The sequence below is a fragment of the Vulpes vulpes genome, chromosome 12 (genome assembly GCF_048418805.1).
Source record: "Vulpes vulpes isolate BD-2025 chromosome 12, VulVul3, whole genome shotgun sequence".
Classification (NCBI taxonomy): Eukaryota; Metazoa; Chordata; class Mammalia; order Carnivora; family Canidae; genus Vulpes; species Vulpes vulpes.
The window spans coordinates 31,976,148-32,002,406 of NC_132791.1; the positions used below are offsets into that span (position 1 = coordinate 31,976,148).

Here is a 26,259-nt window from a genome sequence, read left to right on the forward strand (position 1 = left end):
CTAATGATAATACCCAATCCATACCTTGCTGTTAGGGTCAATTCAACTATGTAATAGTATATGTAATATACTGAGGGGCACCTGGGTGGCTCAGTTGGTTAAGTGTCTTACTTTTAATTTTGACTTGGGTCATGATCTCAGGGTCCTCAGATCAAGCCCTGCATCAGGGCTCTGCAATCAGCAGGGAGTCTGCTTGGGATCCTCTTTCCCTTTGTCATACCTTCTCCACCTCATACCTGTGCGCTCTCTCTCTCTCTCTCTCTCTCTTTTAAATAGATAGATAGATAGACAGATGGATAAATTTATCTATCCATCCATCCTACTGAGACCAGTGCCTGGCACATGATAAACATTTAATAAGTGTTTGGGGCTATCATTATTTATATTGTTAAGATTTTATATATACATGAAATTCTTATAGTATGATGAAACATAATTATGGTTCTCCAGCTCTGTGCTAATAGTTACATTTTCCCATTTAATCCTTGTGTGGTCCCTGTGAGGTAAGGACTATCATCTGTCATTAACATCAGATTGCAAAATGAAGAAATAGAGGCTTCAGATGGACCTATACAGAAATTACTCCTTAGTTATATAACTGGTAAGGTAACAGAGACAGGACCTGAATTTAGCTCCATGCAGTTCCATGCCCTGGTTTTTACTACTTCATAACTTTGGACGGCTCTGGGACTAGCATCAGTTTCTGGCCACCAGTTCAGAGTATGCCCTGTTGCAGCCAGAACTTCACGAGTAATAATGTATTTTCTTTTGCCTTTAAAAGTTTTTTGACCTAGTACTAAACTAATTCATATTTGCCTCAATTCTAGCCTATTTATATTACTTATTCTTTTTTTTTTTTTTTTTTTTTTTTTTTTAAGTAGGCTCCACACCTAATGGCTCTGAACTCATGACCCTGATGAGATTAAGTGTCCCATGCTCTACCAACTGAGCCAGCCAGGTGTCCCTTCCTTAATACTTCTGAAGATATGTGGCCAAATAAATAATCTCATTTCGTATTTTTAATGTTAAAAGTAAGGGAGTCTGCTTTTCCTAACCAGTACAGAAAATTTCCTAATGCAGAGAGGGTAGGAATGAACTCTAGTTCTTACAGCTGAAACTCCCACTTTTTTTTTTTCCAAGCCACTTTAGTGTAATCACTTTCCAAAATATTAATGGGCTAAGTGAAGATATGGGATTGGAAATGGAGTATCAATTCCATTTGATAGATTCCTGCTTAGATTTTAGGATGACTGATGCATTGCCAATATAGTTGTAGATCAGATTTAATCCTTCACTCCCGTCAGATGTTGCATCACTTGTTTTTCATTTTTTTGTTAACGTCTTTACGTACAGAGATCTTTAGAAATTTGGAAGGCGTTTTCTGCCTAAGTTGCATTTCAAGAATGCTTTACCACAGGCTCCCTGTTTGCCTTTACCAGCAGAGTCCTTGTTGAATCATGTGTTGAATCTTCATCCAGGCAGAAGCAAAATGGAAGGGCAGATGTGATCTACTAACTTGGGTAGTATACTAAATACTTTGATACTTTCATAAAATTTTAAGAAAACTATACTTTAATAAGATACAAAGATGTAGGGCAGCCTGGGTGGCTCAGCAGTTTGGCACAGTTTGGCACCTGCCTTCAGCCCAGGGCGTGATCCTGGAGACCCGGGATCGAGTCCCACATTGGGCTCCCTGCGTGGAGTCTGCTTCTCTCTCTGCCTGTGTCTCTGCCTCGTTTTCTCTGTGTCTCTCATGAACGAATAAATAAAATCTTTAAAAAAAAAATAAAGATATCAGGACAGTCTGTTAGACCCTCATTTAACTGATATACGTGCATGAAACAAATTTGGGTAGCATTTTTTATTTTTATTTATTTATTTATTTTTTGGGGTAGCATTTTTAAAAAGACTTATTTATTACTGGGACACCTGAGTGTCTCGGCAGTTGAGTGTCTGCCTTCAGCTCAAGGCGTGATCCTGGTCTGGGGATCGAGTCCTGCATTGGGCTCCCTGCAAGGAGCCTGCTTCTTCCTCTATGTCTTTGCCCCTCTCTCTGTGTCTCTCATGAATAAATAAATAAAAAATCTTAAAAGATTTATTTATTATCATGAGACAGGGAGCATGAGGTGGGAGGGGCAGAGGGTGAGGGAGAAGCAGACTCCCCACTGAGCAGGGAGGGAGTCCATCTGGTGGGTTTCCAGGACCCTGAGATCATGACCTGAGCCACCCAGGTACCTCTGATTTGGGGAACATTTGATAGATTCTACTCAGTGTAGTTTTTCAGAGGCTGGGTTTAAGAGAGGCTGTCAAGTATCCAGCTTGTGATGAGTTGCTTAATACAAATCTTATAACCAGCATCCTTTTGTTTTTCTGTTGCTGTTCTGTAGTGTTAGCGTTGTTTTTAATAATGCCATACAGGATCACTTTATTCTTATGACATCACTTATTCTTTGGTTCATTTTTAAGTTGGATATAAGGATCAACTGCTTTGAATTTTATTTAATGTTATTGCGCTAAAACTTGGAAATGATGTGAAGCTGGATAGTCCCTAGTGTAGTATACCCAGTTGCTGTTTTCCCTTTCCATTAAATGATATGTAATTAAAAAAAAAACCTGTTTAATACCTAAAATATTCTATTTGAGGTACATTTCAATTTACTTGGTGTAAAGCAATAGTCTTGAGACTCTTGATTTTTCTTTTTCAGCTGCCATCTCCCACCTCTCTTAGCTCTTTCATAGACATCTCCTAAATAGTTCTCAGGCAATACTAGTAGTGGAAGAAATACAGGAACTGTTCTAAGGAAAAGACCCATTTTGATGTATTCAGATTTTCTTAGGTGTATAGAAGAAAAAATGCAGCAGAACTAAAATACTTACCTTCTTGCATATCTCTTCTGGTATTTCCTTGTAAATGTCTGATCATTCTCCCAAGAATTGTCATTTTGCTAGAATCTTGTATGATTTCAGGCTCTGTTGCAGCCAGTGGTGTAGTGGAAAATCCCTTGACAAAGCAGCAAGCCCTCAATCCTACACCTTGCTCTGCATCCTTGGACAAGTCACTTCACCTTTGTGTGCCTCAGTCTTCCTCTTTTCTAAATATCAAGAAATTGGGCTAAGTGATTTCTGTTTCCTTTTTGCTCCAAAATTAAGGACCCCGCTGCTGCCCTGCATCGCCCAGCAATTTATTATTCTGTTAAGGATTTTATTGCTTCTGGGGATTTGAGTCCCCAATTTGTGAAATGAAACTTCATTCCTGACATGTTTAATGCTATCTGCAGTCTAGTCTATGCACAGAGAACCATCACTGCGATGTTTGCTGTATTACAAAAAAGATTATAGCTCCTCTTAACTTTTTAAGACAAGATTTCAGAAACTAAGTTTCCCCACCTAGTTGTGTGATTGTAAATCCTTTTCATTACAGTAAATGTGTGGCAGGTACCAGGGTGTGCAGTGTAGGGTAAAGACTAGGTAGGTTACTTATTTCAAGGACATCAGGCAATTACGAGACAGAATAAGAGACAAATTGATCTTGGTTTCCTCCGTATGGACGAGAACAAGATGTGTGATGCAGTGTGGGTCCCAGCAAGGAAACTACGATGGGAGAAGGCGGTGAGAGTAGACGTTAGGCACTCGGCAATGCCCTTATTGAATCTGAAGTGACTCACATTTAGTTGAGTGGGAGGAGTAGGTTATACTAACACAGGGAAGTCAGAGAGGAAGGTTTGGAAAACTACTGAAGGTTGTGTGTGTTTATATAGAGAAGGGAGTCCGTGCCCGGAACATAAAGAACTAAGAAATTTGAAATTAATCTTAAAGCATTAGGGAGCCCCTGAGGGATTTGAAGCAGAGAAGAGCACAATTGTGTTTTGTGGTGTTTCTTGAATTAAAACAATCTTTATGAGACTTAAAGCATTCAACAAATTGAGTCTCAGTAAAATTTGAGGTCTCCCATGTATTTTCCACTGATGTGGTTTTCTGAATTCTTTGTCTTGGAATACTTATTAAAGGTAACTCCCCTAATCTATAATACCCTTTTTAAGCCTTCCTGTTAGGGGTGATTATTGCTTTTAGCTCTAACACCTTTGCTAGAGCTAATCTTTAATTTCTTACGGACTTATTTTTGTATGCTTTGTTCTCTCAGGGTTACTCCTTTGCAACGATTTGTGAAATATGCCCTTAAAAAAACGTAATCTTAGGCTGTGATATGTATATGCCTTGATGTGTGTTTGAGACTTGTTTCTGGTGGGGTTTTGCATTTAGAGGCAGATAAAAGTACAGTTCCCTTTAGGTGAATTTTGAGGTCTGTGGCCTGAATTGTGGTTGGAGATGGCATCCATCTGTGTACTTTACTTCTGAGCTCTTTTGGAGGGTCCAGTCTACCCACCTGTCTGTCAAGCCTTAATGCTGCCACAAGACCTTTGCTACTGCCTACTGGAGCCAGAGCAACTTTTATTTAGTGAGATTGTCATTTTTCAGATAGTCCCATCAAAACTCCATTTATTGATAGGAACAGCAATTAATTCTCAGTTTAAATAGGCACAAGCATGACCTTGTCCACTCCTTTCAGTTGAAGAGATTGAATGGAGCTTTTCAAAAAAGTCTGAAGTGGCAAGTACCTAATTTTCAGGTTTAATGTTTATAGACCTGGGTCAGTAATTGACAAGTGATAGAAGTTGTTCAATGGTGATCTTGCCAGTGGGAGGTTTTTCAAATGTTCTTAGTTTAATAAAGAAGGAATTGCTTTGTTCATGTATAGACTTTATCTCTTTAATCTGTTGGTATTAATGTCCACTGTCACTGATCTTTCGTTGATGAATCAGAGAGAAATGAGAGCAGTTGTATTCCTGGACAAAAGCATTTCAGTGGACTTCTACCGAAAGTAATATATTGGGATTTTAAACTTTACTATGTACATGTAATAAAGTTCTAATTCTTATCCATAAGATATTTTCATTCCTTTAGTTCTGTGTATTTTGATTAATGTGTGTTTTGATAGCCCATTCTTAGTCTATATGTTACTTGTCCTTGAATGTTTAATGTAGAATTAGTTTTAGTTGCTGATGAAGAAATGCGTTTTTAATTACAAAGAATATATTGTGTTTCAAACTATTCCATTTTCAAGACCTAATTACTTTGATAAACCGATTTTTATCTGTTTTGTCCAGCATGATCTCGTTTTGAAAACAATTTGAGAAGCCATTGGCTAGAGCATTTATGTGTCTATACTTCTAACTGCTTCCCTTCCTTCCCCTCAAGTAATCTCAATATTGCTTGTCTTTGTTTATTATATCACTTGTAGGATTGTGAGAAATTCTAGAAAAAACCTGAGTTTTAAATTGCTATCTTTGGAGTAGATTGGTGTTCAGTGTTGTACTCCCTGTATCATCTTTAAATATTTAAATTGCAGACTCTCTGGCTGCCTCTTAAATTAGATCCTTCACTTAGTAGTTTTGACATTTCATAACCTTGCTCCTCAGGCATTAAATATTCACCTGTTTAAATGGCGGTGAAAATTTAAAATCCAAACCCATTCTATTAATCTAGTGAAAGTAGATTGGAGAATAGCTTGCAGTTGGTGAAGGAAGAAGCTATTTTGACCCCACTGGGATATACGCTGAAGGTTCATTGTATTGAAGTATTTCTAATACATAGTTTGCCATAAAAGAAAGCCATCTCTTGCATCTTCTTCAAGAGGTTTTAACCTTGAAGAACCATAAAAATAGACATAACACTTTGAAGTTTAAGTTAGCCCAAGAATAGTTTTCTAAGTGAGTGATTCAAGGCACCAGTAGAAATTCCACATCCACAGAAAAATACGAATGGAGAAATTTGCTGATAATTGCTAGATATAAAATTTTGTCTGGAAACTGGTTGGAATCTCCAGAGTACAAATCTGTCTTCCACTGCAGGAGTCTTCTTCCTACTTTGATCTAAGTACACATTCTGTTTATAATCCTTTGAGATAGAAGAAGAAGAAATATTTTGCCTGTCTTGGAAGGGAGGATGTTATTGACAGTGGTGTCCTTGATAGAGCAGAGGAAGGGCTTGTTAATCCTGAGGAAACAAAGGTATGGATGTGACACATGGCCCCTTGGTCTGGGAGAGGGATGGTTGCCCTTCCTTACATTTTTATTTCTTGGAAGTGGATGACGGGTAGTGAGGAGATAATATTGCTCATTTAATTCATTTTAAGAATTAGAAAGTAATAAAGCTAATTTAAAAATGCTAATTATGTGCAGTTTCTGCAGTGAATCTCAATTAGTGACCACTCATTCTTGGGAGAAGTTACTTTTTAGAAAATATTAATGGAAAATGAAATAAAATAACTTTGACTTAACAATTATTTCTAGTGTCAGTCTCCTTTCTGCTGCCTTAGCTCAGTTTGACTGTATGTGTAAGAAATAGCCAAGATCCATTTAATTTTTCCACACTTTCAGAACAAAATTTACTATAGTGTGGTAAATTGCAGAAAGAAAACTGGACAAAGATACAAGGATATGGGGTCAGAAGGATCAGTTTGAATCTAGTGGTATTTAACATAGGCATGTTATTTACCTATGTGCCCAGCTGTAATATGTTAATGTGTGCCTTACCTACCACAAACAAAACACTGCTTAAAAATGCTTTGCACATGGTGTAGTCTTATAAGTCCCTAAGTGTAAATTAAATGGAAATATTATTTGTTACTATCATGAGTTTATATGCAGTGTGGTCACCTCTATCCTGCCTGTAGTGATGGGAACCAGTTCTTTTACAAAATTACTGAAAAATAAGTCTTGAGGAGGCTTATTATTGGTTCTTGGAGCTCTTTTAATGTAGCTGCGTTCTAAAAATATACCTAGAGTTTGTTTTAATAAGGTATGGTAGGACAAATAGATACGGAAATTATCATTATGAAAGTAGAAGTTTATAATTACAGATCTTTGGAAATAGGGTGCAACATGACTTGTAGGGCCACATGGGGAAGCATCAGGGATAGTCAAGAGGCAGAGAGGAGGTGGAGCATGGTTCAGAGCTTTTGTTGGAGTTGCTAGTGGGAAGGAAAGGGTGAGGCAGGGTAGGTGTGCTGATTAAGTTTAGCATTGGCTAATTTGAATAATTTTGGAGGACTCTAGCTTGATTTGGGATTGGGATTCCTAGTTGTCAGGCATCTGGCCCTAGGATTAGGAAAGGGAAAATAGGCTTGGTGTGTGAGAATTTGATAAAGGAGTTATGGCTGTGGGCTCTGGGTTGGTTATTTATATATATCAAAGACATGTTCACAGGGGAGTCATTTACTATCCAAGAAATAGCTATCCTTGGGAGGGGCAGTCTCTCCAGGATAAATGGCTCCCAATGCTAGAGCATCAAGAATATAGAAAATAAAATATTGTCAGTACAGGCTGAGAGTTAAAGGACCAATGTAAACCTAAGACTAGACATTGAAGAAAAAAAAAACAGATAACATAACTGACCCAAGTATGTTTTCAAAGCTTTTATATAAGCACTAAATATAAATCGGTTTTCCTAAATATATTTTAGGATAACTTTTAAAACACTCCACCCACACTCCTCTGAAATGCACAGAGCAGTAAATGTCACTGCATGAGTAAATTATTCTGGAACACTGTAATGGACTCAGGTTACTCTCAGCTTTAATGGTCTGTGTCTTTACCTATATTCTCAGATGCATGTAGCAGTAAATAGTATTTATAGTCAGCTAGGTTTTTAGGTTCTATGCTAAAAGTTTTGTGTAGATTAGAAATTATTTTATTAATCCTAGTAACCATACAAAGAATGTACAGTTATGTGGTAATAGACTTAAATAATTTATGCAAGTTCACAGAGCCTTCAATGAATTGAATATAGTTTTGAGTCCAGGCACTCTGGTTAGAGAGCTGTCACCTATAACCATATTACACTATCTCATGCCTTGCTTAAACTCATGGAGTGGCCACCTGCTCCATGGCTTGCTTCATCCTCCCTGAGAAGGGAGCCTTGCGACTTTGAGAATGTACAGATGCTTACTCTGTTGCCTGTGGGAGGTGGCTCTTCGTAAGGGGAGCACTTTAATCACGTGATCCAGGGCAGACTAACTGCTAACTTGCTAAGAGTTCCCTGCCGCTGAAAGCAAGAATTGAAGTGGTGAGATTTTTAGCTTACCCTGATAATTGAGAATTGTGCTTTAGGAAAGAAATTGGGTATTCATTTTTCTATACCACTGAGTATGTATGTAATTCATTTGCTTTGTGTTTTCAGTTTATAGCAGTCCTAAGACTAGATTTCACTTGAATTATTTTGATGATCACTAGAAATTTTCTTTCATTTCTTATTTTTCACTTACATTGAAGTTTCCCAACTTTCATTCTTCTTAAGTGTTTAGGCATAGACAGAAAGCACATGTAAATAAAGTATCTGCTCTCCACCACTCTTCCAAATTCCTTGTGTCTCTAAGACAGGACAATCCTCACGTGACTCAGATATAGTCTTTGGACAAATAGGTATATTTTCACTTGTTAATGAGCAAATTTGTTGAATAAAGGTTAAGAGTATTAAATGTTAACACGAGTGGGGCGGGGATGAAAGATAACAAGACTTTCTTAAAGTAGTATAAAACCTGACTAACTTTTTCTGAAAAGCCAAAAATAAAAAGGTGATAACACTGTGGACATAATGTAAACCATGGAGAAAATATTTGAAAATACCAAAAGCTTGTTTAAATGGAAAAGATGTTTTTGTTGTTGTTGCAGTGAACAGTGGACTAGATTAAAGATGGATACTAATAGATAAAAGTAGCAAGCAGAAGTTACCGTGTTATGATCCCTGAACAAATTGATCTAAGTTAGACCCATTGCCATTTTTATGAATGATCTGAAAGGTGGGGGGTGGGTAATATTGTGAAGTTCTTGGACTTAGCCCAGAAAAGCTCAGAATTAAACGAGAGGGAATGTGGTTAGGAATAGCACATGAGATTTAGAGTTATCTAAAAATTGGCAGAGATAGTTGTAGGCAAAGAGCTGTAGATTATAATTTGGGCATGCTCTCAATGACTGCATGAACTGTCCCTTAAATCCTTGGTCTAGCGGTTGCTGTGGACCACAGGATCAGTGGGGTATTAAATGGGTTTTACTCAGCAAATATACAGGCATCTATCACATGCCAAGGTATTGAGGATATCAGTGATAAGAAAGAGATGTAATTCCTTAAGGCATGGAGGTTACATGAAGAATGTTGATTACAAATAAATACAGGCAGACTTACTTTGTCTTCCATCCTTCTAGAATTTTGGACATTATATCTTAAAGAGAGGAAGCATTTTGAAAGGATACATAAAATGGTAGGTAGAACCAATAAAGGGACCTAAGATCTTTTGGAAAAATCAATGTTACAGAGACTTGTGTACTAAAAGAACATGAGTAACAAGGGATATAGCTCATTCACATATTTTAAATTTCTGAGAGTTTTGGGATGATAGAAAGTTATTTTGGCAATGAATCAAAAAGGTGTACTTACTGATTAAATAGTGTGACTTTTTGGAAACTTTGTACCACCACCTACAGAGATGGGAGAGGCTCAAAAACAGGTCACAAAAATATGTTGGTTGGATTTAGAGTCTTTAAGCTTAACTATTAAGCTTAACTATTTAGAGTCTTTAAGCCTACATTTCTAGTTTAGGGGGTTGGCCCCATTGAGGACAAACTATTACCACGAGTATTACTGTGTTATGTAGTTTGTTTTGAAAACCTGCAAACCTAGGGCTAAATATTCTCTCTTTTCCCTCTCTGGGGGTGTGACATTTCTCATTTGTTGAGCATTTCTCCAGAAATGAGTAAAACTGTTAACGCCAGACTTGCTTTAACTTCGTTGTTTGTTATGTGCTCTGTATGGAAAAGGTGCTAACTAACTTTAGATAGTCTTTGAGTTTCTGAAGGCAGGTAACAGAGGATGTGTATATGCTTAATTTCATTTTCCTTTCCTAGGTTTCCTATGCTCGCCCAAGTTCAGCTTCTATCAGAGATGCAAATTTGTACGTCAGTGGACTTCCGAAAACAATGACCCAGAAGGAGTTGGAACAGCTTTTTTCACAATATGGACGCATCATTACTTCTCGTATTCTTGTTGACCAGGTCACTGGTAAGTAGGCATCTGGTTTAGACAATCTTTTACAATTTCTGAGTGGCAGATTGTGAAATACTCTGCCTTTCCATACAGCAGTCTTGCCTCTAGAACACATCAAAGGTATATGTGGACCAGAAAATGCAATTTTCTGCTGGAATTGTTCATAAATATGCATGGATAAAAATAGATTGTGGAGTGGAGTAAGCGAGCTTGAGTCATTTCCACCCCGAAGGGGCAGGTTGGAAGTCTGTTTTATGGCATGTAATAAATTTGTAGATGATATAATCCTCATTTCCAAGCTGCTGCATGAATAAAAGCCCCAATCCTCTTCATAAAGTGCTCCTCCTACTAAATAGTCTTGTTTTTTGTATAAAAATGTAGTTTAATACAGCAGTATGTACCTAGTTCTCTAAGGGAGGATAACGGTGTGTCTGCACTGGCTGTTCAGGATGGTTTCCAGGTCCATGCTGTGTTACATGGGCATGTGTAAGAGTTTGAAATTTGAATGTTAAAATTTTATTTAATTCCTGGTAGAACTTTTGACCAAACGAAAATCAGAAGACAGATAGGTTTATTAAAAGTTTATAAGGGAGCTCTTCTGCCAAAGCTTTTTTTTTTTTTTTTTTTCCTACCAAAGCTTTTAAAGAAAAGCTAAAAAGCTAGCAGTACAGGTTTGATTATGGATTTTAAGAATAAATTGTAATTTTCTGTTATGAAAACAATGCTATTCTTTTTAAAAACATACTGAAAACAGAGAAACATGATAAGGAGGGGAAAATCAACCATAATGCCGTGTACTCAAGCAGTCACATTAAGATTTTGTGGGTTCTGGGGAAAACATAGGTTTTGCTTTAATTTTTTTGTGTGTTTCCTTTCCTCTCAATTTCCCTGTTTTTTTCATTTTTCTCTCTCTCTGATACCACCAGAGGAGATGTATCATATATTACAGTGTCTATTTCCTTTCTAAAGGAAGCAGTGGATAATGTCTTACAATCCTTGGTATTTCTGTGGGTGACCATTATTTTCTCCTCTTTCATTTCTGATTTTGAGTCCTCTCTTTTGTGTTGGTGTATCTGGCTAGAGGTTTATCAATTTTGTTGATCTTTTCAAAGAAGCAGCTCCTGGTTTCATTGATCTGTTCTCTTGTTTTTTGTTTTTTGGGTTTCAATATCATTTATTTCTGCTCTAATCTTTTTTTTTTTTTTTTTAAAGCAGTAGATTAACTACAGATTAAAATCAGGCCAAGTTTTTAAGTTTTCAGGTGAAAATCAGTTTAGTTGATCTCAGTTTGAACAGAAGCAGCCCGTGTTCTCCTCAGTGCTGTTAATTGGCTTCACTGCATAAGAGGCATCACTGTTAGAGTTCTGGGTAGAGAGATACCTACCTTCATATACATGCTTGGGCAAATGGCTATAGGTTTTGTTGTATGAAGAAAATGTAGTCTATGGAAGGAATGTAAAAATATGGTCTTTTCGTCATAGCTGCATTTATAATTTTCCTTGTACATTCTGTCACTCTGCTATATCACAGACTGATGATCAGTTAAATAGAAGAAATCAGGTTTAGCAATCCAGATAAATTTGTTTAAAGCAACAGAAATGCCATTTTTTGGGTTCATATCATTCATGCTTTTTAATTCATCATTTAAATTTGAGAGAGAGAGTGAGTAAGTACAAGTAGGAGGAGTAGCAGAGGGAGAGGGAGAAGCAGACTCCCCACTTAGCAGGGAGCCTAATGTGGGGCTCGATCTCAGGACCCTGGGATCATGTCTGAGCTGAAGGCAAATGCTTAACTGCTTAATGGACTTAGCCACCCAGGTGCCTCTTAATTCGTCATTCTTAGTGAGAACTTGGTGGATGGAGAAGTAGATTTCACCTCTAGTATAGAAAGCCCATCTTTTTAACTCTGAAGGTGGGTGTTGTACCAAGCCATTGGGTTATTCATTTTTTTTTTTTTAAGATTGATTTATTTCAGAGAGAGAGAAAGAGAGAGCACTCACGCAGGCATGCAAGAGTATGAGCATACAAGTGAGTGGAGGGGCATAGGGAAAGAATCTCAAGCAGACTCCCCACTGAGTGCTTGATCTCATGAGACATGACCTAAGCCGAAACTAACAGTTGGACACTTAACTGACTAAGCCACCCAGGTGCCCTGCTTTGGGTTATTATGCATACTCAGATTAGAGTACCTCAGGTTTAAGTGACTCAGTCTGTTAATCAAATGCTTTCCCCGTGGAATAGTTAAGTTCTAGTGGTTATTAATTCTTCATATTAGTGGATAACTAAAAGGATATATTTACTATCATTTCACCATATTATTTTTTCTTTATACTTAAAATTTTCAGGGTGAAATTATTCACTTTACCTGAAATGGAAAATCCTGCAATTTTGTTATTCAGCCATCAGGTGGTAATAATGTACAACTGATACAACTTAAATAGGAAAGGCCTGAGATAAATGTATATGGAAGAAATGCCTCTCCACCTTAAAATAACATTCTAAGCTATTGAACTTACACAGTGTTAATTACAAAGCAAGTAGAACTTCATTCCTTTTTAAAGTTCCTATAAGTCCTGATGGTCTAAGTACATTTTCTCAGCCTCTCTCTCTCAATAACCTCTTATTCTGTTCTTCATTGACATACTCTGAATCATCTAGACTTCTCTAGCTACTAGTCCCAAGCTGGTATGGCTAGTACCAATTTGCTTGCCAAGAAAGTGTTTCTCTACAATTGTTTCTCTGGATGGCCAGCCATGGCTACCTCAACCAGCCCATTTAAGCTAATGAAATAAAATGGATGGGGTTTTTAGCTGGGCAGGTATTTGGCCATCCCTCTGCTTTCCTTTTTTGTGTCTCAGAGTGGGGAGAGCATGAGACAGAAGATGGCATTACCATAGGAGTAACACTGCTAGAGCTAGAAAGCTTTGAGGCTTTATTTCTATTTTCTTTGTTTTAAAAATATAGGTCCTCTTTGATCCCCTTTTCGCCTTATAATATTGCTTCTCTCATAAAGTATAGCTAGTTAAAAGCAGTGGGAGAGTTTCAGGGAATCAGAGAAGCCTCTTCAGACATTTTTCTTAGAGGGCCAGTATCCTATGTAATATTGTTAAGTAGAACTTTATTATTTAAAAATTTAGCTGAAATCTCTTTCAACCACTGTGATGTATTTTTAGCACAGCTTTTTAGCATTTTTTATCCAAATGCCTTGTTCTCTTCTCCTTATAAGAAAGGAAGCTGCTGTGCCCTTCATTTGTGAGCTGCTTATCTGATAGCATAATTTGAGAACTAGAACTCAGGCATGCTGTTGTTGACATTATTAAAGGCAAGGTTGTATATGAGAGAGCATGAAGATGGCAGGTATGGAGAATGTGGACATCCTGAGTGCTTTCTGTTTGTCTTGGCTTGTTGGTAGGCATGTAGTAATGGATATTCAGATTGTATAGATGACTTTATGCATTGAAAAATATATAAAATTGTGATCTAGACTGAATTGCTACTAAGGTAAGGTAAGACTTTCCTCCTCTGATTTGTGGCAGATGTTATATGTGGGTGAAAACATGTTTTTGAGAAGGAAAAATTAATTTATCCTTTTCTTCTCTCCCTCCCTCTCCTTCCACTCCCTCTTTCCCAAATCCTTACCCACATCTACCAATAGGCATATCAAGGGGTGTAGGGTTTATTCGATTTGACAAGCGGATTGAGGCAGAAGAAGCTATCAAAGGCCTAAATGGCCAGAAACCTCCTGGTGCCACAGAGCCAATCACTGTAAAGTTTGCTAATAATCCAAGCCAAAAAACCAATCAGGCCATCCTTTCCCAGCTGTACCAGTCTCCAAACAGAAGGTATCCAGGACCACTAGCTCAGCAGGCACAGCGTTTTAGGTAAGTCTGGTCTGGTTCTTGCACCCAGCTACTAAGAATCTGAGGTTCACTATGCAGTACTTTTATTGACAGGATTCTGGTTTGCTCTTACTGTTGTTTTCTTTTTCTTATGGCCACAAAGAAAACCTAGTGTCTTTTGCTAATATGGAAGGTGGTAACAAAAAAGGACAATAAGCTATAGCAGTTGTTCTCAACTGGGGAGTAATTTTGCTCCTTGGGACATTTGGCAGCATCTGGAGACATTTATGTGGGCAAACTTGGGTGGGGTTTGCTACTGGCATCTGGTGGTTAGAGGTCAAGAATGCTTCTAAACATCCTACGGTGTACAGTATAGTCCCCAACAGCAGCAAATCATCTAGCTTCAAACAATAGTTCTGCAAGGTTGAAAAACCCTGACCGACAGATTGCTGGGTTCTTTCTGTTTCCAGTGCTTCTCATTTCCCCTTTCTAGTTTTTTTCTTGGTAAGATTTTCTTCTTGTATTTCAGCTTTTAGGTCAAGCACTTTTAGTTACTTTGTTTTATAATATGTACACCACCAAGAATATGTAACCTATGTGAAAACATTAAGTTTCTACAAATGGATTCCTCTCCCCTTTTAAAATTTTTATATCTTGTTGTTTAAGGGTTCACTGGCCAACCTCCTCTATAAAAGGCCAGATAGTAAATCTTTTAGGCTTCGGGGGTCATGGTCTCTGTTGCTTATATATCTTTTTTTTTTAAACAACTCTTAAAAATGTAAAAGCCATCCTTCAATCCTAGGCTATACAGAAACAGATGGCAGTGTGGATTTGGCCTGTGGGTGGTAGTGTTCAGACCCCTGTATAGTCCATAGAATGACTATGCATCTTTAGTCCAAAGAAGACATTCTATCTTGTAGACAGCATAAATATTTCAATTTTTCAAGTTTTATTTTAGACGTGGGGTAACAATCAAATCAACTGTTGTTTTAAAAACCTCTCTAATCTTCATGTGAGAACAGTGACTTTAAGACCTTAAACACGGCACAAAGAACTTCAGTTTCATAAGCAAAGCTACCAAGGTTGTTTTTCCAGAACATTTTTTAATATCCTTTTTGGCCATATGGTATACTGCAGCCATAATTCCATCCATCTAACCCCATGCTATTTTTTTTTTTTTAATCCCAAGTGCATATCAGTTTTCTTTCTTTCCTTGCAGGGGTAGAATAGTTAATTACCAAAAATAGGATCAGAAATGTAGCTTAATGAGCAGTTATGTTTTTGAGCTTAAATCACATGCATTTTTTTCATTGGGATATTTAGAGTGCTAAATCGGTCAGATACCTGCTTTAAAAAAAAAAAAAAATTGTGTCACCTGAGGTGTGAGAAAGAAATTCGCCATAAACACTGTGTTCTGTTCCTACTTAGGATAGCTTTTGCCTTGGGAGAAGAGGTGATACTGTCAAAAGGATCCATTTGAAACTGGATAACTGGGTTACCCAGTTGATTGAGCCTGTGTTCACGCTCTGCTTTAAACTTTGCCTTTTTTTTTTTTTTTTTTTTTTTAAAGCATTGTCAGGTAACACTGCTGCCTTTCACCACGGTAGATGGTAGCCATGACTGCAGGGAGAGATGGATTGGAGCAGCTTGTGGAGAAAGAAATCTCATAAAACTGTTTATTTTAGGCTCTGCCTATTATTGGTTTCCTGTGTGATATCTTAAAGTGAATAATATTTTCTGCAAATTTTGCACAAACTTGAGGGAATTTTAGAGTTGTTTCCTGGACAGCCTATCCAGTTAACTTTAGAGCTCTTGGAATCTAGAAAAGACTTTTGTGTTTACATGGAAGAAGGTTCTTTGAGACATTGGTTGATTTCAACCCTGTGAAAATAAAAATTTTTCATGTTGAAAGCTGTGCTCATTTTAAATTGTTCATTAATTCTAGTGTTTTCTGGTGTAAACTCTGGTTTCATTTTATGGTAGTCATTAAGTTAAACTTTGTTCTGAGAGTCTGGCCTGAATGATGAGCGAGATACGGGACCACAGGTCTAAGGTGACAGGATCTGCAGGAGAATACCTGATCATTGCAATGGTGAGGCACTCAGGAGACTCAAAGACAAAACTGGAAACTGCTGTGTTTGCACACAGCCCCACCCAGCCCACTCCGTACATTCTCCATGCTTCAGACTTGTGGTTTGGAAAGCTTTCCAGAATGTTCTGATGCTCAAATTTAATATCATTTCTAAATACCTTTCTGCCCATCCTTTGCTTTTATCTTTTTGTTCCATATGCTATTAACTTGAAAGTCTTCTTTCCTTGACTCTTAGAAAAAGAAATTCTGAAAACAGGGGAATAAGAATTGTCTGTTGTAAGGGAAACTTGGTTTCAGAAAATGGGGAAGATTTTTATTGTTCTTTCAGATTCCTAACTCTTGTATCGACTGCCCTCTGTTCTTTCCTTCCATAATCTCTGTGTAGATAATAAGTAATGAACTAGTTTTTGAGCCCAGTGAAAGTGCTTGGTCTAGACTGAGTGTTAGAAGAAATTGGGAGCCTTTATTCCCAGAGTTCAGGTATAACCTGATATATGTTTGGTTCCTTTTCTTTAATATTTTAGAAACTTGATTGTCATTTACCTTCATTTTTTCCCTCCTTCCTTCTTTTGAAAGGTTGAATCTCCTTTCTCTTCATAAAGACTGTTGAATTAAGGACTTGCTTGTTTTGTTGGTATTTTGCTCTTCTCTCATTCAAGTCTAGATCATTACAGAAATATTTTGTCCCTAACATCTGTGTCCAAATGCTCTTAGCCTTCAATTTGTCACTTTCCAGCAGACACTTAGAACATTTCTCACTGTGTTTTTTATGTTGTCATAGTACCTTGAGAGTTGAAAGAGATTAGAGATTACAAGTTATAAATATAATAATAGCCAAGGATATTTTTAATATTCATGAAATGCACTAGATCTTTTAAGGTTAAAAAAAAAAGTAGAACCCATGCATTAAGGGTAAAGTTTAAAAGTAGGCTCATGAAATTTATGACTCTCAATCCGTGCATATAATTATTTTAACATGAGCACTGCTGATCTAATATGCTCACTTAATTGACTACAGTTTTCAAAATAAAACCATCCTTATTTGGATGGATAGTATAATTCAAGCCCTTTAAGTACATTTTTGGGACATGGTGTCAGAATTAAGCTTTTAGCCAAATTTTTCATCTCTTTTCTTACGGAGCAGCTTTAATTTTATTGAGTGTGATCTAGTCTGATGTTGCCTGTGTGCTTGCTTCTATAAGCTTTTATGCATTTTTAAAGGAGCCTTTTAAATCCATTCTTACATTGTGTTGAAGGCATTTGCTGGTTGCACCATGATAATTTCCTTTTGGAAGAAGCTGGTGTCAGTCCTCTTGAATAATTTTTTTTTTTTCTCTTAGAGAATAGATGACACCATCTAATGGAATAAGGGATAAGTTGATGATCTTGTGGTTTAACTTCAGAGCACATCTTGGCCAGTACTTTGGAGAAGTTTTGAGAACCATTATTTGTAGAGTTCAGAGTTTCACTTTCTTACGTATTATTAGTGATCTCTCTTTATATTTTTATATTACTTTAATTGACTTCACATTTCCCCTTCTACTTGCATGTTCGCCTCCCTACAGTCTGTCAGCTAAATTTCTTGGAAACTAAGGTGTTATCTTTTTGTAGACCTCTAACTTTGGAATGGGAATGCTCTAATACATGGTTCTGTTCAAAATATTGCCTAGTCTGAGTTGTATTCCTGTTGACAGAAAAATGTTTGTACATGTATCTTCAGTATATATTTTTTCATAAATTATGTGAACATGGGCTTGTGCTATTCATTAACTCATAAATGCTAATCAAACATAGAAAATACAGGTAAAGATGAAAGAAATATATTAAATGCCTTTTATTATCATGTTGACTAGCTTTACATTTCATTTATCCTGTATCTTAATAAATCCTATATCTTTAAAGCAAGATTCATAAAATTACCTTGATAATTTTGTACTTCCTGTTGGATTATTTTGTATCTAACCTCATAGTGTACTTTACTAGGGAGAGGAGAAATAATTAGCTTTCCCCATTTTTGTTTATTTGGGCTTCTCTTACTGGTGTCATCCTGACTGTGATGATGATGATTTTTATAAAAATCTTTATGAAGCTATCTCTTCTTTGAGGGTTATTTTAATTATAGCTAGGTTTCCCTTTCTAATCCTCTAAATCCACTTAATGTGTCATTTGTAAAGTGGATTATATCCAAGCTACAAAACAGGGGGAAGAGTGTCACTGTCCCTTTGAGGACTTCCCAGTCTTCCTCAGGAGAATAAGTGATACTGAGTGAGAATACAGGGGGCAGTGCATCCATTAAATTTGAATAAAGAATATTTTTAAAGTTAAAAGTATCTTTTTAATGGACTCTTTAATATTTTCTTGCCATACTGTAGTACATGATCATTCACACCTCCCTGGATCATTCTGGAGACTGCTAACTTGGTCTCCATTAAATACTGGCTTTCTATTTTTAAATGACCACATATAAAAAGATGACTGTCCTTGAGCTCTGGACACACCCAGCAAAAATGTTTAATTCTGGAGAGTAATAGTGGTCCTATGTCTGAGCATATTGTAAACTAGGCAATTACAAGATAAGATGCTTAGTTTATAGTTTTCCAACAGCTACAAGATTTGAGGTACATAGTGTCCACATGGAGCACCCACTGCTTTTTTCTAGCTCCCATGAGAAACATGAATGTGTGGCACCAAGAGAGTAAGGAAAACTGCTAGGCCCAACTGCATGCAGGCTGGAGTCTTTAGCACTGTCTCATCCTGTTTCTTAGGTCCCATGCTCCTCCTTGCTCTCCTTGATAATGGGATGGGGGTGATGTGGGAGAGAGGAAGGAGATGGTGGTGGCAGATGGGAAGTTTAGACAGATAACGTGGCTTAAGTTCCAAAAGACTGAATTTTTTTTCTGAAAATGTGTACTGAGTAAAGAAATCAGTGGTCAGGATCACAGTGTATGGTAGGATTTCATAGGTGGGGCAAATACGAGACCCACTGAGTGGGTCCTCAGAGATCTTAGTATAAAAGTCGTAGGCCCCCTGCCTGGAGAATCTTTGGATGTAGAATGGTGAATGAAGTGTCTCTCCCTAACACATGTAATTCACTTCTGGGGTAGTTTTGGTTTCCATCCTGTCTTGAAAATACTGAAAACTTGCTTAGGAGATTCCATCTCTGGACTTCTGGTTGGTATACTAAGCTGATGGTTGCAGAGTGTGACAGTCCCTACCTGGGCAGAGATGGTGTAACTATTTTGAATGAATTGATAAGGTGTCTTGCATCTGAGCCCTTCAGCACTTTGGAAGGAGACTTTAATTGGCCATTCTTTTCTACAGGTGTCATATGCCAAATTCATTCTCTATTTATCCTTCCAGTAATTGTAGGATATTATCTGTATCAGATTACTGTAAGGTTGGTGATATTAGGTTGTATGCATTTTGATTTCTGATTTGTGGCCTTTCTTTTGGAGTAGAAAGGCATGACATCTTTGACTTAATGCCTCTGCAGAAAACAAAGCTCTTCTACCTGTGTACTTTTTCCACCCACGTGCTTTCTCCTTGCATGTGCGAACAGGCTCCCCAACCAGCCCTCCTGATAATTTTCATTCTGGACTAAATAGTTAAGGATAGTATTTGTAACCTTATTGCTTTGTCAACAGTTATTATGAACCTGCAGTGATCTAGGCCTGTGCTTTATGCTTAGTGGCATAATGGGGAATGAACATGTCCCTGCTCCTGAGAGGGTTTTGGGACAAGAAAGACACATACAGATGAGGATCCTTTGTCATTGTGATTTGTTTTGTTTCTTTACACTTTGCATTACATCAGCTCAGTTATTTCTTTCCATTTTTACAAAACACAGAATGCCCAGAGGTGATTGGGAATAGGAATGTGTGAAGATTCTTTTTTCCAATTCTAAAAGACCAGAAAGAGATGTTTTTTGGCTTTTATAAAACTAGAAGCAATTGCTTTCTCTTGTGTGCCCTAGCCTTACTTGAGGCCACAAGTTAGACAATAACATTAAAACATTTTTCAGACTTACCTTTCATAGGTGTTGAAAGAAAAAAAAATTGTTCCCCCTGCCTCAGGGTCTCACTTGGAGAGTGTTGAACATTGTGGCAGTTGAGGGTGGTTTTGTCTACAGTGAAATAAGATACTTACTTCTTCTAAACACATGTAATTAATTGGTATACATTATGGAAATTTGGAACGTCAGAATCATCTCTTTTGACACTGACAAAGCAAGAAGAATCAAGTATTATAAAATCAACTTAACTTTTGAAATGGGAAAAGGATGGAGAGTTTTAAAGGGTACCTACCCACCCCAGCCCTTTGTTTTAGAAATTTTAAGAGAAGCTCAAGTTGGTTGGTTTGTTTCTACCTGGCTTCTTCCACCTTGAACAGAGCTACACTTCCTGTAGTATAGTCAGAATAAGTATCAGTCTCAGGGTCTGAACTCTGCCCTGTTGCTCTGAACTCTTTGCCCTGTTGCTTGCAGAAGCAAGGAGTCTTTTGTCTTTCTCTGGACCTTAGTTGAACACATGGAGAAATGGCAGATTGAGTTGATACTATCTGTAAGGTTCTTTCCATGACTGTAATACATCATTTTGTAAGAAATGAAAGTCCTTCAGAATTGAGAGGTTGAAGGGTAATTTATGGAATATTGGTGTCACCACTTTTATGAGCCCTGTGGTCTTTGGCAAGTCACTTAATCTGTGTGCCTTGGAGTTATCAGCAGTCAGTGGAATTATAAAACTTAATGGTTAAAAAGCAAAATTCAGCTGAATAACTTTGAACATCAAGTTGGCTTTATTCTACAATTCATGAATCAGGCAGCATTTCACCTAAGAAATAGAATGGAGCTCCAAGAAGCTGTACAAAAAGAAGGCTTTTATGGGCAGAAGAGAGCAGGAAAAGGGCCATTTATAACAAAGAGTGGATTGTTTCAGGCAAGGTCACCTTCCTTTGGGGGAAGAGTTAGGGGTCTTTATAGGCAGAATACGTTGCTAGGCCTGACCAGGTACTTATAGATTGGTTAAAGTTTGAATTCTTGAACCTCCTATTAGGTTAGAAACTAAGTCTTCGTTTGCTGACATGGGGCTCAGCACAGGTGACTCCATTTGAATCTGGTTTTCTTTCTTTTTTCTTTTTTCTTTCTTTGTTTTCTGTTTTTTCTTTCTTTTCTTTCTTTCACAGTACTATAAAGTACATGAAGGTGCATGTGGAGCACCTAGAATTTACCTAGCAATAGGTGAGAACCCAAAGAAAAACTGTTCCTTAGCCTCCACATTTCCTCTCTGAGTGTTTTCCTCAAACAACCACCTAAATTTCCCCTGTATGTCACTGATCGCTGTAACCATAAACTATCCATCAGAAGAACGTCTTAATGGCAATGGGTACTCATTCTCTCAGGAATATGAAAAGACCCACATATGGGTCTTTTGAGATTTCACATAGAATTAACATACAAATATCCCCTTGGAAGATGGCAGTAACAAATCCAGCTTTCTTGAACATCAAGGGGAAAATTAAAAACTGAAGTTTGCTAAATGTATGTTTTGCAGGTTGGACAATCTGCTCAATATGGCTTATGGAGTAAAGAGGTAATGATAGAGGTTCATGATACTCATCCCTTCCCATAATTGATTAGTTTCTTTGATTTGGGGAGTGACACCCTTCATAAGTTTGTTCAGTTTTCTTTTGCATGTGTAACTTAATGAAAAGCTGCATTTTGAAGCACGGTTGACTCAAGTGTTTTTATACCACTGGATGCCACCTGGTCTTACAAAACCCCATTTGTTTTATATTGCATTGCGACGTTATAGCATGTGTATGTATGTGTTGGTACCCTCCCCCTAATCCTGCTTATTAATTCACAAAGCCACTTGTAAATATATTCTAAATATATTTCTTTGCTATAGTGGGTCATATTATTCAATATAGCATATAATGTCCATTTCATAATTTATTAATACCTTGTCAATATAGCATGTCACTGCAAGCCACACACAGATCTTGGTTGAAACATCAGATAGTTGTATGTATCTGTTGGAGGGGAGGGGGTTACTGAAACTCTTGGGATGGGAGGGGAAAAGAAATAGTCCATTACTGTAACCAACCTCTGTTTCTATTTGTGTGTGTTTGTGTGTGTGTGCATATGTGTGTGTGTGCATGTGTGTTTCCTATTTTGTTTAGTAGGTTTTCTCCAATGACCATTGATGGAATGACCAGTTTGGCTGGAATTAATATCCCTGGGCACCCAGGAACAGGGTGGTGTATTTTTGTGTACAACCTGGCTCCTGACGCAGATGAGAGTATCCTGTGGCAAATGTTTGGGCCTTTTGGAGCTGTCACCAACGTGAAGGTCATCCGTGACTTTAACACCAATAAATGCAAAGGTTTTGGATTTGTGACTATGACAAACTATGATGAGGCCGCCATGGCGATAGCTAGCCTCAATGGATACCGTCTGGGAGACAGAGTACTGCAGGTCTCCTTTAAGACAAACAAAACGCACAAAGCCTAATGAGCTCTTGTCCTCAGTCCATTTATATATGAAAACTATACAACAAAGGCAAGTTAAGAGAAACTTTATACATTAGTAAATGTCTTTGTAAGTCAGTGTTGAGATGGGGATAAAACGACTACTTAGCATCCTAAGAAATATGTGAGATTTTTTATTGCTAGTATTTGAATTAAAACTTCTTAAATATCTTTTATGTTTGAATATGGACAAGAGGTACAGGGTTTTTACCTGTCACATTGCATTCTATTGCCTTCTTTGAAGAAGGTGGACCTTTTAAAGTGTTTCAGCTAAGGGAAGACATTTCTTTTCTTTTTACATAACTGCCTTGAACCTGTGAGTAAATATTGAGGCTTTGTGTTGTAATTCTTCAGTTGGTTGTGTCTTTTTTTCCCCCTTTTATTTCTTTTTCTGATTAGCTTTGTGTTTGGTTTACATTTAAAGCATTGCTGTTATGTCTAAGAAAAGTATTTTGAAGTTTACATTTTTATTTATGAAGTTAAAAACAGTATTTATTTTGTAATTATGATTTGGGTTGGGGAAGGGGGGGGCTACATTATAAACGCTTATTGTAAGAATACTGGAGAACTTTTCGTAAAGCAGTACCTTGCCAAAGAGATAAGAGCCTCTTTGATGTGGGTTTAAAAAAAGCATCTATTTTTATAAAAAAGAAAATTTGGAGAAACTTTTTACTGGTCCTGGAACAAATATTTTGACTTGAATACTTTGAGAAATCTCTTCATATGACACCTAGTGAGCTTTTAAAATTTACCAGGAAATTTGCAGCGGTTGGAAAATTTAGAAAGATTTATGATGTAGAAAATACTACTTTTGAGATCTTTGTATGAGAGGAGTAGAATCAATGGGGGAAACACTGCTGGTTTCGTTTTTGTAATCACCAGTGGAGCGTCTGATCATCCTGGTTATTATGTGATAGGTGGCTCACATTGATTTGTGATTTTGAAACAAAAAAAAAATTTACAAAAGATATATAAGAGCAGGCAAGAAATTTAAATTACCAAGAGATGGGGGAAAAAAAAATCTGTTCTTCCTAAAGAAATCCCTTCAGATAGAGCTCATGGTGTTTAGTGATGTACTTGCAGTATTGTTTGAAGAATTGTTTTGTCTTAAGGAAAAAAGATGTTGCACATGATTTGTACTGCAGCAAATCGGCAAAAGTGATCTGAGTTGGATATATTTGAAGGTATTTTGAAAGTTACGTTCAAGGCTAACACCTGAGCTTTGTGTAATGTAAATAAGACCTTGTGTTTATGAACCTTTCAGCTAATTTGATTTTTTTTTTCCCTTACATGCCAAGTGATGTTCAGGTTTTGAATGTTTTTGTATCAGTTTTTTCCTTTGTAAATGGCATTAACATTGTTACTTGAGGTCTTGCTTACTCACTTTTGTTGTCCTGAGGACTTGAATTTACAGTGCATCAGATTTGTTGCTAATTTTGTCTGTAGATAGTCTAGCTTCAGCTGTTTATGGTGATGCTACATTTTTGTTTATAAATATGTTTGTGGTAAAAAAAATGAGTATAACCATAGGTTTTGAACAAATTTCCTTACATTTTTCATACAAAAATCATAAATATCTGTATGCTACTGAAATTTAACTTTGTATGATGCTTAAACCACTATTTGGGGAAATAATAAAATAAGTCTTTACCATGTATGAAAGAAATTTTAAAAAATACAAAATATTTTCTGATTAGCATCTAGCTTATAATAAATTTTCAAAAAAGCTGAAGGCAAAAATGCCTTCATCAGGATGCACTGAGAACTATATAGTTACGTCCTGCTTTTTGTATAAACTGAGATGCTCACATGCTTCCCCTTAGAACAGGCAATGTGCTATGCATAACATAGTTGTACATTATCTTTGCGGTTGCGTTGAGTTTTATTTTTTATTATTTAAAACTGTAGTTATAAAATTTTTCAGTATAGTACAGTACATATACTGTGAGGCGCGTGCTAAAGTGAATAAGCGAGTTTCCATGCTGACCCACTCAATGCTATTCAGAAATCAATTGGCTTAGCACTTTCTCATATCCTTAGGTGCATTTAGATTGTCAGAGTTAACCTTCTGCGTTAAAAAAAAAAAAAACTAAAAAACAAAATACATGTATATACTTAAAAAAAAATAAGGTTTCCCTCATGGGAAAACAGCAGCTACATGCTTCTTTCCTATACTACTGTAGCAAACCAAGGCATTGATGAGAGGGCATGCAAATTGTGCTTCACTTTACAGTGTTTATCAGAGCACTTAATAAAATGTAAGGCTGGTATTTATTTGAAGTTGTACAGTATGACTTAATTCACATCTGTTGGAATAGAAAATATATTCTGTTGAGTATTTAAGAGGCTGTACATGTTTTCTTTTGTGTTTGGATTCTTTGTACTTTTTCATGTTCAGTACATCAATAAACAAAGTTGAAGGGAAAGAACAGTGTGGTGAGTAGGTCTTTATACGCATTTTGGGGGCTCCTGGGCTCAGGCTCACGAACTTACCCTCTTGCGCTAAGAGGTTCTCTCAGAGCTTCAGTTGAAGGCAGTGTTATCTACAGTAAGAATTCCAACTGCATATTAATTGAAGTAGAATGTGCAAAAAATTTTTTTTTGAATGACACATCTGATAGCTTTCAAATATTACTGAATGAGTAATTTTTATGGGAATACGTGCATTCATCTGCTAGTTATAAAGTTTGGGTCATTGGATGCTGATGACATTCTGTTGTGCTGATTTAATAATCATCAATTCTTTTTTTTTTTTTTTAAACAAATGGGAATTGTCCTCACAATTCACTTGAGCTAAAGAAAAGCCACATGGAAGGAAGAGATCTTACTCTGCTTCTGCCAGCAAAGTTTAATTCACCCATTGGATTAACTGCTGGTCTGTGAGATTTAGTGCCAGATTGTCAAGAAACTCTTCTCTGAAATCAGAAACTCCATTTTCATTAGGTTAAGGCTGATGTGGGTAGCACGTGTCCACACCCACCCTGTGTTGCACATACATGTTTGGTTCTCATTACACACACTTACCACTTCTGTGGAGGAAGAAAAATGCTTCTTGCTGATCTTTTATGCAAACTGAAGAAAATTTGATAGAAGAATGAAATACTTCATTTCCTTTTTTCCCCCCTTAACAAAGTACCATGTAAATGGCTTTTTAAAATTTGATTGTATCTGTCAGGTATGTTTTTCTTTCTTTTCTTTTCTTTTCTTTATTTTCTTTCCTTTCTTTTCTTTTCTTTCTTTTCTTTTTTTCTTTCTTCTTTCTTTTTTTTGTGGTAAAAAGCCATTCTAAAAGCAATTGTCCTGAATTCACAACTTAGCAGTCAAGAGTGTAGCTGAGTGACAAGACAATTCCTTTTCTTCTAACATGCAATTAATCTCAAATCTCCATACCCCCTTCTTTATTATATGAATCTAATACTCTAATTTTGTGAAATTGGAACATCCTCTCCTCACCTCTCTCCTCTCCTCTTGCATGCTTATCCATATTTTGACTGGTTTGCATGTCAGCTATTCTTTTATATCTGAATAGATAGTGGAAAAATTCTCAGGAAAGGAGGTTGATGAGACTATTGGTATACTTGAGAGATGTTTTTATTTTTCCTTAGAATCCTATCTCCCCTTAACTTGCAAATCATCTAGAGTATTCCAATTCAGTGTTAGGGTTGCCAACGTAAATTTTTTAATCTTACCATCATTTTACATT

The 26,259-nt window shown here is 36.9% G+C and overlaps 1 protein-coding gene across 36 annotated transcripts in view; it reads left to right on the forward strand.

Annotated features, from left to right (window-relative positions):
- ELAVL2 (ELAV like RNA binding protein 2) overlaps positions 1 to 24,982 on the forward strand; it is a 166,791-nt gene extending 141,809 nt beyond the window's left edge. For 18 of the 36 annotated variants that reach the window (XM_072728143.1, XM_072728146.1, XM_026009010.2 and 15 more), the window contains 4 exons: positions 9,960 to 10,113; positions 13,753 to 13,978; positions 21,578 to 21,616; positions 22,209 to 24,982. In XM_072728143.1, the coding sequence (XP_072584244.1) occupies positions 9,960 to 10,113; positions 13,753 to 13,978; positions 21,578 to 21,616; positions 22,209 to 22,539 (750 nt within the window). In that variant the 3' untranslated portion in view covers positions 22,540 to 24,982. The remainder of the gene's footprint in view (positions 1 to 9,959; positions 10,114 to 13,752; positions 13,979 to 21,577; positions 21,617 to 22,208) is intronic. The other 18 variants (XM_072728149.1, XM_072728150.1, XM_072728141.1 and 15 more) reach the window with 1 other exon arrangement.
- The last annotated feature ends 1,277 nt before the right edge of the window (positions 24,983 to 26,259 follow it).